This window comes from Pistacia vera, unplaced genomic scaffold (genome assembly GCF_008641045.1).
Source record: "Pistacia vera cultivar Batoury unplaced genomic scaffold, PisVer_v2 Contig35, whole genome shotgun sequence".
Taxonomy (NCBI): Eukaryota; Viridiplantae; Streptophyta; class Magnoliopsida; order Sapindales; family Anacardiaceae; genus Pistacia; species Pistacia vera.
The window spans coordinates 424,745-437,042 of NW_022196168.1; the positions used below are offsets into that span (position 1 = coordinate 424,745).

General features: G+C 36.6%; 2 protein-coding genes across 3 annotated transcripts; one reads left to right on the plus strand and one right to left on the minus strand.

Annotated features, from left to right (window-relative positions):
• Window positions 1–4,239: 4,239 nt before the first annotated feature.
• Window positions 4,240–8,744, plus strand: LOC116139253 (triphosphate tunnel metalloenzyme 3). 2 transcript variants are annotated; one of them, XM_031424928.1, is made up of 2 exons: window positions 4,240–4,988; window positions 8,465–8,744. In XM_031424928.1, the coding sequence occupies exon 1, from the start codon at window positions 4,380–4,382 to the stop codon at window positions 4,983–4,985; it is 606 nt and encodes a 201-aa protein (XP_031280788.1). In that variant the 5' UTR covers window positions 4,240–4,379; the 3' UTR covers window positions 4,986–4,988; window positions 8,465–8,744. The 2 variants fall into 2 exon arrangements, with proteins under 2 accessions (XP_031280788.1, XP_031280789.1); XM_031424929.1 differs by having other exon boundaries at window positions 8,496–8,744.
• A 612-nt stretch (window positions 8,745–9,356) lies between these two features.
• Window positions 9,357–11,532, minus strand: LOC116139254 (nucleolin). The gene is made up of 4 exons (XM_031424930.1): window positions 11,506–11,532; window positions 11,280–11,420; window positions 10,077–10,135; window positions 9,357–9,977 (listed from the first exon to the last, which is right to left on the minus strand). The coding sequence occupies exons 2-4, from the start codon at window positions 11,397–11,399 to the stop codon at window positions 9,644–9,646; spliced, it is 513 nt and encodes a 170-aa protein (XP_031280790.1). The 5' UTR covers window positions 11,400–11,420; window positions 11,506–11,532; the 3' UTR covers window positions 9,357–9,643.
• Between the last annotated feature and the right edge of the window lie 766 nt (window positions 11,533–12,298).

A 12,298-nucleotide genomic window follows, 5' to 3' on the forward strand; every position in this document is an offset into this window, starting at 1 on the left:
CCCCACTTCTTCCTTACCCTCCTTCATTTTTGCTTCTCCACTTTCACGGACTTCCTCATTTCTTTTCTTTGTTTTCCTCTTCTTTCCATACGTTACTGATGTGTAAGGAGAAATTGCGTGCTTACTCTTTCAGCTCTCTTTTTTATGCTCAAGTTGCACTTCAACCACTTTCAATACCCCACCAACTTCCTTCTCCACCCTACCAACTTCCTTCGCCACCCTATCAACTTTCTCCTCCACCCTTTTCATCTGCTATTCCTAGGGGTGTTCGGTTCCAAGTACCCTATATTTTTTGAAGGAACCGAAACCAGAACCAGAACCAGAACCAGAACCAGAACCGGAACTAAGGTTCCTTGAAATTTGGAATCAGAATCAGAACCAAAACCGATGGTTTCTGTTCCTAGGTACCCAGAACCAGAACCTGTAACAGCAGTTCCGGTTCCGGTTCTGATTCTGGGTATCCTGTAAAATTACAATGAACCCCCAAAAGTTTTTAAATAGTAAGAAAACCCTTAAAAACTTGCAAATACCCCCCACCTAGCACTTGTTAACAAAAATAAAATTACAAATTATAAATTCAAAATTACAAACTCCATTACTTTGTAAAGGTAGATTCTCAAAATTCAAACTAACTTACTTTAAATGTTATGAAATATAAATATAAATGTATTCACATTACTTTTTCTACAAAAGTTTTTATTAACCCCCTTACTCCTTAATTTTATTTTATATTAGTCTCGGTTCTTGGTTCCGATTTCGGTTTCTAACTATAGGAATCGAAACCAGAACCACACAGTAACGGTTCCAAAAATTTGGAACCGGAACCTACCCGTTGACGGTCGATTCTGGGTAGGAACCGGAACCAAACCCTGGGTACCCACTGGTTCCGGTTCCAATCAGTTCTTTTGAACACCCCTAGCTATTTTATCTCTTCAAACCTCTCATAAACAACTATTGTAAAACTCTCAAACAAACCGTTTATGAGGTCAACCACCTCATTCTCCCGACCCCAATGCCTCGACAAAGTGGTACTTGTTGTACTGGTTTGCCATTGGGTGGAGGCATATGAACCTCTTCATCCTCCTCCTCCTCCTCCTCCCTCTCGCCGATTGGAGCTTCATCATCCTCGGCGTCAACAAAATTCTCAAGCGGTGGCCCTACAACTGCACTCACATGCGTAACCCCTTCTAGGTCCCGTATTAGGAAGTCTATCCCTTTATCTCCTGCATCATCTAGTGCTCTGATCGATGTAACATACTCCTTTCCCGCTTCACCCCTAATAAAGGTGAAGAAGGGACGGACGACTCCCTATAATAAGAAAAAAAATCAGTCAAATTTAAGCCACATTTAAAAGCAAGTGCATATTCAAAAGAATAATCCTTTAATCTTACCCGATCCGCTTCAAGTCTATTTTGTCGTAATCCCAATGGGTACACTTCTCGATGTGCCACCACAACATCCTAGGAAATTGCAATCACTCATCCGAAGTCTTCTTCCTCCCCTTGACCTTAGCCAGGACAGGGACGACCTCATACATCCAAGCCTATATTGTAAAAAAATAGTCCATATCATAATTAAAACACATATAAAGCAAAAAATATATCCTTTAATCTTACCCGAGCTGTTTGAATTTTATTGCAGTCACTCCCTACAATAAGAAAAAAAAAATAAGTCAAATTTAAGCCACATTTAAAAGCAAGTGCATAGTCAAAAGAATAATCCTTTAATTTTACCCGAGCCGCTTGAATTTTCAAGTCTATTTTGTCGTAATCCCAATGGGTACACTTCTCGATGTGTCACCGCAACATCCTAGGAAATTGTAGTCACTCATCCGAAGTCTTCTTCCTCCCATCGAACTTAGCCAGGATAGGGAGGACCTCATACATCCAAGCGTATATAATAAAAAAACAGTCCATATCATGATTAAAACACATATAAAGCAAAAAATATAGCAAAAAGCAAAAAATATGTGCTCGGTCTATTCTTCTCGACAGATTGGCGATGCTTTATCGCCATGTCTTTTCTATGCAGGTAATCCATGGTTAGCTGAAATGATACCCATCCCCCGTGAATATGCATTAAAGAAATCCATGTTGCTTGCAAACTTCATCCGATCCATATTAACAGTTTTTGTTGAGTCAGAAGCCATTATGATTGAATGAATGAACCATACCAGGCACATCTTGAACCTTTATGAAAAGGTATACCTACCTTCTCCTAACCTCTTCTCTAAATCGCGTCCTATAATAGACGCCTTCTCCTAACCTCTTCTCTAAATCGCGTCCTATAATAGACGCCTTCCCCCCCCCCCCCCCCCCCCCCCACCCCCCCCCCCCCCCCCCCAACCCCCCCCCCCCCCCCCCCCCCCCCCCCCCCCCAAAAAAAAAAAAAAAAAAAAAAAACCTTTTCAGCCAAGTTATCGGCTGTCCTACTTTTCTTTATTCTCTCTTGCTCTTCCACATCTGGAAATACCTCACATCTTAAGGCTGTCATTAGGGCATATTCCATCATCCCAAAACGTAGTGGCTTCCCATCCACCATGAACCACATTTCATGTTATTTATTTATTATTATTATTATTATTTTGGCTTTTAGCTGAGTGCAGCAACATATAATGCACTCCTTGCCCCCAGAACGCCTTTTTTCCAATTTTCTCCGATTTTTACAAAATGACCGAAACAACTCTTTTTGAATTGGTCCATACCATTCTTTTGTTCCTCTAAAGTCTCAATTATTCTCGTAAAAACTTGCCAACTTGACCTAATTGTCACCCTTACGGGGAAGCACAGTACCTTATCGCTTACAACCTCTAACCCATAGTCTTTATAATTTATGCTTCAGAAAATCTGCACAATTGATATAAACTAAATATCAGCAAAATAAAAAAAATAAAAAAAAGAAACTAAAACAACCAATAGACTGCCAATTTGTGGGATATGGGTTTCAAGGGCATTGGAAAGTGGGTGTTTTTGGCCTCGAGAGGATCGGGGAAGCCAACGTAGGCCCTACAGAGGCTGTTGTGACAAGTTCCATGATTGGAGATGACCGAGGATGGCAGCTGTGCATGCGTAATTGTGTGTGGCCAGCCTTGCAATATGCAAGGCAGCCCTCCAACCCCCCTATTCTGCCACCTCCTCCATCCCCAGCCCTCCAACCTCCCACAAAAAATCTCCTTACGGCCTCCCTTGCCTTCCCCCATTCTCTGGAACCCAAACAAAGCTATTCTCCCGATGCCCGCCAACTTAAAACGCCACAACCACCGTAACAATAAAACCAACTACATATCCCCAAAATTCTCACAAATCAATCAAATTTCTCATTAGATTCAAAACCACCAGTAAAAAAGTACCCTTTCTTCACAGACGTCCTCCTCTTCGCCTGAATTCTCGCCGACATCCTCCTCTTCAAAACCATTTTCCAACTCTTCTCTCTGTTCTTGTGCCGCTGTTGTCTCCTTTGCCTCTAGACCACCTTGACTCACTGGATGATCCATCAGAACGTCTTCTTCAACAGCCTTTGAACAGTAGCCGCTACCAGAGTTTAGGATTTGGAGTGAGGTTAGGTTTTTCTCCTCTTTGTGAATATCAGCTATAATATTGTGTAAAGAAGCTTTAAGATCGAATATTTGTTGGAAATATGACACTTTTATCGTCGAAAATTGTAAAGAAATCGAAAGTGTTCGTCGATCGTTTTATGGGTAAATTGCTCGATTAAGCGATTTTGAAGGGTGGGGCTCATTTTTTATTTTTAAAATTTGAACAAACTTTCGTTAATTATAATATTATCTATATATGTTTAAATTTTTTTAGTTTAACCCATTTTACATATTTAATGAATCCTAAATTTGTCAAGTCAATTTTTCTAACTTAAAAAAAAAAAATTACAAAATGTTTTCAAGATTATTATTTTAAATGCAAACTTGGGAGGTCTGACCAGTTAAATTTCCTCGTATTTTCGTCCAAAAACCACCAATAATTTTTACCTTTGATCAACATTCTTTATCACAAACATTGAAATCCGATCCCATCCTTTGAACATTCCAATTCTCATTCCTTTCCTATATTCTTATTCCCGTTCAATGCACCCATAAAACACGGTTAGAACTTTGACAGCCCTAATTCCCTAAGCTTTGCTTATACAAGCAAACTATTAGACAATGCTGAGAAGAAAAGCCAGCAAAATCGAAGTCAAGATCGAAGACAAAGAAGAGCTTGAACAATCCCGCAAACCCCCCACAACTTCCTCCGCCGCCGCTACCCCAACCACCACCAACACCTCCACCTCCACCTCCTCCTCTCTCCTCCATCTCCTCCCCCATCAAAACCCCTCCTCCAAATCTCAGCGCATCGGTCTCTAATCTTAAATTCATAGAATCTTCAATGGAAGTCGAAGTTAAGCTCCGCTTAAAACACGCCACAGCCCACCACCAAGTAATAACCCTTCTCGCTCCATTTCACCTCAAAACTTTGCACCAACATAACCTCTTCTTCGATACCCCAACTTCGTCACTCTCCTCTCAACGCACCGTTTTGCGTCTCCGTTTTCTAGATAAAGACACTTGCTGTATTGTGTCTCTTAAATCCAAGCCCACTTTGATTAACGGAGTGAGCCGCGTGGAAGAGGACGAGGAAGAACTAGATCCGGTGCTGGCAAAAGATTGTGTTCAGAACCCGTTGAAGTTATTTGATTTGGATTCTAGGGTTGTGAAGAGAGTGAAGGAGGAATTTGGAGTGGAGAGTGAAATGGGGTTGGTGTGTTTGGGGGGTTTTGAGAATGTGAGGGAAGTTTATGAGTGGAAAGGGTTGAAGTTGGAGGTTGATGAGACTAAGTATGAGTTTGGAATTAGTTATGAGGTGGAGTGTGAGAGTGACGATCCTGAGGGGGTTAAGAGATTGCTTGAGGAGTTTTTGAATGAAAATGGGATTGAATATGAGTACTCTGAGAAATCTAAGTTCGCTGTCTTTCGAGCTGGGAAGCTACCTTAATCAGTGAGTTTTTTGAGTTTTTTTCTGCTTATCATTTTGTCTTTTTTTTTTTTTTTTTTTTTCCTTTTAGGATTTTTTTTGTGTATGGGGACTGGGGAGTTTGCATTGTGAATAAAGTTTATGCTTGTTCTGATGGATGTTGTTAGTTATTGTTGGAATGGTTTTTGGGGTGATGCTAGTAAGTGTAATTAGAATATTATTATTTGTAATTGGTGGAGTATTTAGCTGTTTGTTGTTAGGTTAGTGGATATTCAATATTGGCTTGTTTTTCCAGTAGAGTTAGGAGGTTGTTACTTGGTTGCTTGTTCGGCTTAGTATATTTTCAATCTCATTTAGAATTAAGATGCTTTAGGTGCATTGATGTTTTATGAAATTTATTTGTTCTTCAATTACGGAAAGAAATGCTTAAGTGTGCTGGATTGATTCTCTTATAGGATTTCATGTTTTCCTTTGTTCTTCGTCCTCAGCTCAACATCAAGCAGGACATTAAACCACTCCCATTTGCCCTTCAATTTCACTGAATAGAGCAAGGGAAACTAGTGGATAAGTTTCATTTTTTTTTCCTTGTCTCTCTTCTTTCTAAAGATTCAAAGAAAGCCTTAGCTTTAGCCTTATCCTTTTTCATGCCCTTCCAAAGAAAATATTGGTGATGTCATTTTTTGTTTATCTTTGTTCAACAAAACTTGAGTTTTGAGTTAGAAATTACTGGAAATGCACTTCTCCATTTAATGATTTGAAACAAGATTTTTTTTCTTTTTTTCTTTTTCCTTTTTAGGAAACAGCAAGAATATTGATTGGAAACAAACTTACTGCTATTATTTTTCATGATTGTGGTATTGATAGTTATGTTTTATTTCTGTTTCTCTTTGAGGTGTGAGGTGTGGCCGCTCAGTTGATGTCTTGTAGACATGCATAGATTTTGGTCAACATGAGCTTATTAATCCCTTAACTAAATGCCCTGCATAATGTCTCTACCTGAGAATGTCAAAAGTAAATTTTGTGTAACCTTAGGTGCTAAATTCTTTTATTAGGAGCGACCTCGTGCCCCTTAGTTTTCTCTCTTACACTATTTATCTCCACCGTAGTGTCTACCCCTTGCTCCGAAACCTTCAAAGACTCTTCTTTGCATACTTTGGTTCTAACAGTCATAGTCGTGGCGTGAGAATTTGTCACATGATCCGTGTTGCCTTAAGTGCTAAACTTTTTGGTGTTTTCCATAAATTAATCTTTACTTCACTCCAGACCTAGAGGTTTAATTGAGAGAACTAGAACTCGAGAGAGTTGAAAGAAGTAAGCAACTGTATTATTAGCCTAAGAATTACAGTTTGCTTGAGAGATTAGATCTATGTTCCTTGTATGCTCTTGTATACATTTATGTACTCTGGTCATCTCCTATTTATAGACTTCCACCTCATTTTATGGCCACAATTATGTACAAATAGTGGCCAATATTATTCACCTAGAATGCTCCTAATTCTACCTGAGCATTCTCCTACACTAGAGTATTCTAAGGTTATGCACATAGATATTGAGAAAGGGTTGCAATTTTGACACAACACAAAGTTAGCTGGTTATTATTGACGTTGAATGGTTTGTGTTGTTTTGTGTCAACCATATAACCTCTTTAGTAAACAGGTGGTGGTAAAGTTAATTATCCTCAATCTCGTGTAATTATAGTTTTAATTAATTGTGTTGTGAACCTGTTTATTATATAAATAATGAATTTTAGAAATTAAAGAATTAGAACCTTATGTTTTGGGGCTGAATGTTTATATAAAACTCTATGTTTCTGTAATCATTATAAAAAGTATTGACATTAGTAATTGTATATTGGTATAATTTGCTAATATTGGATAAATTCATGTAAATATAGTAAACAGGTTGGTAAGGTTAAATTGGTTATATCATTTATTAAACAGGCCAAATGGTTTGTGGTTCACCCATAAAATAAATGGGTTGTCTTAGGGTTTAAATTTTTGATACTATTAATTAAATGGATTATGTCTAGGTCGATTAAAACCTATTTATACCCCTTCAATTGATAAGACCCTAAGCCAACTCATTTTGCCACCATTAATCTGGACTGTATGTTTTCTCTAGCATTCTAGATACTTTCGAAACTATTACTTTAGTCTTTGGAGGAAGATTTCGGAACATCATGGAAGACTATGGAAGTTATTTTGGAAGGTCATAGAACCTGGGAAAACCTACGGTTGTCTCCAAACTTATCTAGATACCTGTGGCACTCTCAACAAACTAGGAGGTGCAGAAGTCTCTATAACACTGGAGTTTTGATGTTAGCTATTGCTTGAATGGTTTTATGAGTGATATTAGTTAGTGGGTTTAGAAGATTAGAATGTAGTTTCTGGAGTTTTAGATGTTTGTTGTTGAGTTGGATATTTTTATTTATTTATTTATTATTATTATTATTATTATTTTTGTCTCTCTCTCTGTAGATTTTGCAGGTAGTTTTTGGTTGTTAGTCTTGCTTCGAATTGTTTAAATCTCATTCAAAATGGAGAAGCTTTGGGTGCATTGATGTTGTATGAAATTTATTTCTGCTTCATTTTGTGGAAAAGAGAAGCTTAAAGTGCCGTTAGATTCTTTTACAAAATTTCATGTACTTTTGGAGCCATCAATGGAACATTACACCCACTGGCATTTACCCTTCATTTTAACAGAAGAACTAGGAAAATTGGTTGGTAATATTCAATTATTTTCCTTTCCTTCTCTTTCTTGTTTTTGACGATTTTAAGAAAGCCTTAGTCTTTGTCATGCCCTTCCAAAGAGAAGACTACTCTGGTTTTATTATTTTTGGTTTCTCTTTCTTGAATAAAAAAGTTTTGAGATGGAAAGAAAATGAGAAAACTTGTAAAGACAATTATCTTAAAAAGTGTAGTATCTGTAAACGAAGCACCATACTAAAGACAATTATCAATACAAATTGCTTTTTTTCTTATTCAAACATATATGAAAATGCTTGTGATCTCACAGGCTTACCACAGGTCTCCATCTTCGTTTAGAATACCCATCCTGATCATACATGCAGTTCACTTACACTCTTAACTGATATCATTACCAGGATAGACTACCTGAGCACTGCTATTGATAAGTGTGAAACTTTTATGATTTTACATGTTCTAATCTGTTGTATGTTCCATGTTAGAGAAATATGTGCTGTCCCTGATTGTGTTATTCACTTGATTAGGACAGTCAGTTTGATGGTTTTCTTATTTCTTTGTTTGCTCTTGACAGGCACTATACGTGCTGTGGTATGTCTTAGACTCTTAGAAAGAATATAGTCAGAAAATTAATTATCCCTGTTTAACTTTTATGTTGGGTACTTAATTGGAACTTTCTTACTTGGTTCCTATTGAATTGCAAAGTCATTAATTTACCTGTAAATTGTACCAAGATTTATGGTAGTAAATTTGGCAAGGACTGCCAAAGTAACATTTCCCATTACTAACCTTTTGCAGGGTTTCTTGTGGTACGGTTATCTATGGCCAGGTATAGGTTTGGAAGAGATCATTGTAATGGACGAAGAAAAAAGGTTTTAGAGTTAACTCTCGAGAACCAGAAAGAACTTGTCACCGCAATCTCTCTGGAAATGCCTGCATTTTCCACAGGCTTCTCCTCTGATAATAGTCACCATTTTTCTCTTGTGAACCATTTTATCATGAAGTTAGATAGATTCTGGTGTTTGTTATGAGTTTATACTATTTTCATATTTATAATTGTTAAAGTGGATTATTTTAATATTTGTCCAGTGCACATTCTGTTTCACTCTCCACACTGCATAATATTAGGTGAATCAGGAATGCAAACTGAAAAAATTTAGAACTGCAGGGAGACCTTAAGGGTAAGTAAAATAGTCTTGATCTGAATGAGCAACACATTTGAATGGGTATCATACAGCTGTTCTTGCCTTCCATTTTCAGTTGCTGGGCATCGCCAGAAAACTGAATTGCTTAAGGATCATATTAAAAGTATGATAGAAGGATAATGGAATATGTCCAAGAGCAACACTCTTTTTTGACAATTTATAATTAAATACACTTATAAAAATAATACGATTTTAACTATTTAAATGTATTAAATTTTAAGGATTAAAAATAGTTTTAAAGATATGAAAATCGGATGCAATCTCAAGTATTTAAATGTATAAAATTGTATCAAAATTTGTGTAAGATGAAATTCTTGAACTAATCTCTCGAAGGCCGTGTATTTTAGTCAAAAACCAACTAAACATTATTTAATTAAGATTCAGATTAAGGAACTTTTTTATCAAATAAATATATTCCTTTCGAAAAAAGATGAAGATGAAGAGGAGAATTCAATCTTGGATATATTTATGATGTGATCATATAATGAGCCAACGCCAGCCAACTTCTACTCATCAGTCATAAATAAACTGGAATAAAGATGCCCAATTTCTACAAATTCAGCACGAATGGGCACAATATCCGCATCGACAACATGTACCATGATATATCCGAAATAACAAGATAAACACTCGAAAAGCTGCTCATTCATAGTGGGGATGCAATTTTTTCTACTCTAAGCAATCTGATCAACTAAATCCCACCTTCCCTACTAAAAGCTCCCGAGACAAAGGTAAAGAAACATATCGAAGCTAGTGGAGCTATTGTTAGTCTTCACTTTCTCTTTTTAGTAGGTGGCTGAGGAACGTCCTCCTCTTCTTCCTCATCTTCCTCATCTTCGTCTTCATCTCCATCATTGTCATCACCATCATCATCATCGTCGTCCTCATCATCGTCTTCGCTTCCTCCATCACCATTAGCCTCAGGGTCATCCTCAGGATCCCCTTCTTCCTCACCTTCTTCTTCACCAGAGAAATCTTCATCATTTTCGTCATCATCCTGTTCATCTGCGTTATCCTCATCTTCATCGTCATCATCCTCTGTTTCACTAGTATCTTTAACATCTGGATCAGGGCGTTCCCTTTTGTGAAGTTCATCTAAAGAAAAACTGCAAAAAGGAGTTACATTCACAAATCTAATTGATTTAGTTTCTCCTTCTAAAGCAATGATGCAGAATTAAGACGAGGAGCCAAAAGAACGTTATTACCTCTCATCAATTAAATTCAATTTTGGTAATCCATCGATTTCATTCAGCAATGATCCAGTCTGAAACATATCATAACTCATTTTAGCAATAAAGAACAAAGAAAGATAGAACAAGATATTTGCTCTTCTAAGTCATTGAACAGAGATTGATCTTAAATAACTTACACCACTTGAGGTAGATGTACACGGGATTTAAAACATGTTTCTTCGTCAACCAAATTTCATCATTAAAAAATACCAACTAGACATGAGTGCATAAACCGGCCCATAGATGATAGCTACATAAACCCAAGGTTTCTAAATTAGTTGGTTACTAGCCAAATCAACAATTTCAACCCGATTGATCACAGAGCAAAATACTGAACCACCATTAATTTTGTACAAGAGAAGGTCAAATTTTTCATGCATCAACATGTTAAAAAATTAAAAATATTTTAAATGGCTCAGAAGTTAGAGAAATAAGAAGATATTCAACCCAACACATCGATTAAAATGCACAGAGAGCAAGTTATAAGACAATAGTGTAACAAAAGAAGAAGAATAGAAAATTGCGAATTTTATGCTGAAATTTGGAAACTAAAACTGGCATCACCAGCTCTACATTGCAAACACAAAAACAGCTGAACTTAAAACCAAAAACAGTTGGGCCTTTGAAGCAGCAAAATAAAGACGTAGGACGTATCAATCGGCATCCAGTACCAAAACAGAATGAATTCTCCGTTAGCAGACAGCAAGTCAGCACATTAATTATAATATCCAAAGCCAAGTTAATAATGTACTTACTTAGGTAAATAGAGGTGATAAAAATCACAATTCCATTATAATATTGTAAATTTAAAGTGGAAAATAAAGTCCACTAGTTGGTAAATCTTAACAAAAGTGAACATATCTCACTAGATAAAAGCAAATTATCCTGTTCCTAGTAACACCGAATGTTCCTCTCTTTAAAGGCAAAACAAAAAAGAAGACTCAAAAGATTGACAAGGAAAAACACACAACTCATAAAGTACAAGCAAAGAAAAAATCAGAACTTTAACAAAAACAGTAGATCCCCACAAATTTCAAACACCAAGGAAAACCTTCAATAATCCTAGAAATGGTGAAATCAAATGAATTTGTGCAGCTCAAGTTCAAAAGAAAAGTGAAGCTATACATGAATGCAATGAGCGCAATTGAAAAATGTGATTTAAAAGACGAAGTATACCAGCAAGACAAGGCAGGTGAGAGACTCAGAAGCAGCAACAAGAGCCTCAACCACAAAAGCCTCCATGACTGAGGGTACCCACATACTCTTTTCCAAAGAGCTGCAACTCCCCACCTCCATTTTTGCTCCAAAAGTAAGAAACTATGCTCAAAATCACACAAAATTAGCACAAGTATTGCGAGAGAAAAGAGAGAAGGGCAAAGACTTTGAAGTCAGAAGCAAAAACCAGAGAATGAGTAAGTGGAAGAGAAAGACCGAGAAAGAAAGACAAAGGAGGGCTGATTGGCTTACTGGGTCTGGTTGGTTGGGTCGGGTTAGTGTGAACCCTAGGGTTTTGCTACTGAATTTGGTGGTTTCAATTTTTTACTCCAGGAATAGATTGGGCTGGGTCCTGGGAGGACTAAAGTGTCATTAAAGAAAAATGATTGCTGCAGTAATTTTATTGAATTCTCCTCGATGTTTGGTTAATTTTTATGAATTGGAGAATTTTTATTTTAAAATTTTGGGTTGAATCAAGCACCCTGGACCTGGAGGTATAAAAAAGTACAACATTTTTCATAAGTTTTTAAAATAACAAAACTCTCCCTGTAATTAATAAAGTGTTGTAAGCCACTAAAATTTACATAAGATTAGTAGGCCAAATCCTATTAAACCCCTTTGTCCTACTAGCAAATATTTTACATAATTTAATAATTTTTTTACCCTAACACGGGTGTTAAGAGTCATTACAAGTATCTTACGAGGTTTATGGATTTGGACAATCCTTGAGGTGTTAAAAGGAAATTGTTATATTTATAATCTCTTCTGTAACTCTAACATGACAACTTACAATAATTAATTTGTAATAAGTTTTATCTGGGTCTGATCTGATAAATTGTGACTGATTAATTGCGAATTATCACGTTGAGGTTATAAGAAAAACTTATGAGTGTAACATTATTCGGTGTTTAAAATACTAATCCCAAATTTACATTTTTAAAAGTTTGTTAATAATACTAAAATTGTCATTCTATTATTTA

What these genes read in the sequence shown, in the direction of transcription:
- LOC116139253 (XM_031424928.1), top strand. Translation starts at nt 4,380, where the DNA reads ATGGAAGTCGAAGTTAAGCTCCGCTTAAAACACGCCACAGCCCACCAC.
- LOC116139254 (XM_031424930.1), bottom strand. Translation starts at nt 11,399, where the DNA reads ATGGAGGTGGGGAGTTGCAGCTCTTTGGAAAAGAGTATGTGGGTACCC. An exon ending in TCACCTGCCTTGTCTTGCTG is followed by an intron (nt 10,136 to 11,279) that starts GTATACTTCGTC and finishes GATATGTTTCAG; the next exon opens with ACTGGATCATTGCTGAATGA. An exon ending in TTGAATTTAATTGATGAGAG is followed by an intron (nt 9,978 to 10,076) that starts GTAATAACGTTC and finishes TCCTTTTTGCAG; the next exon opens with TTTTTCTTTAGATGAACTTC.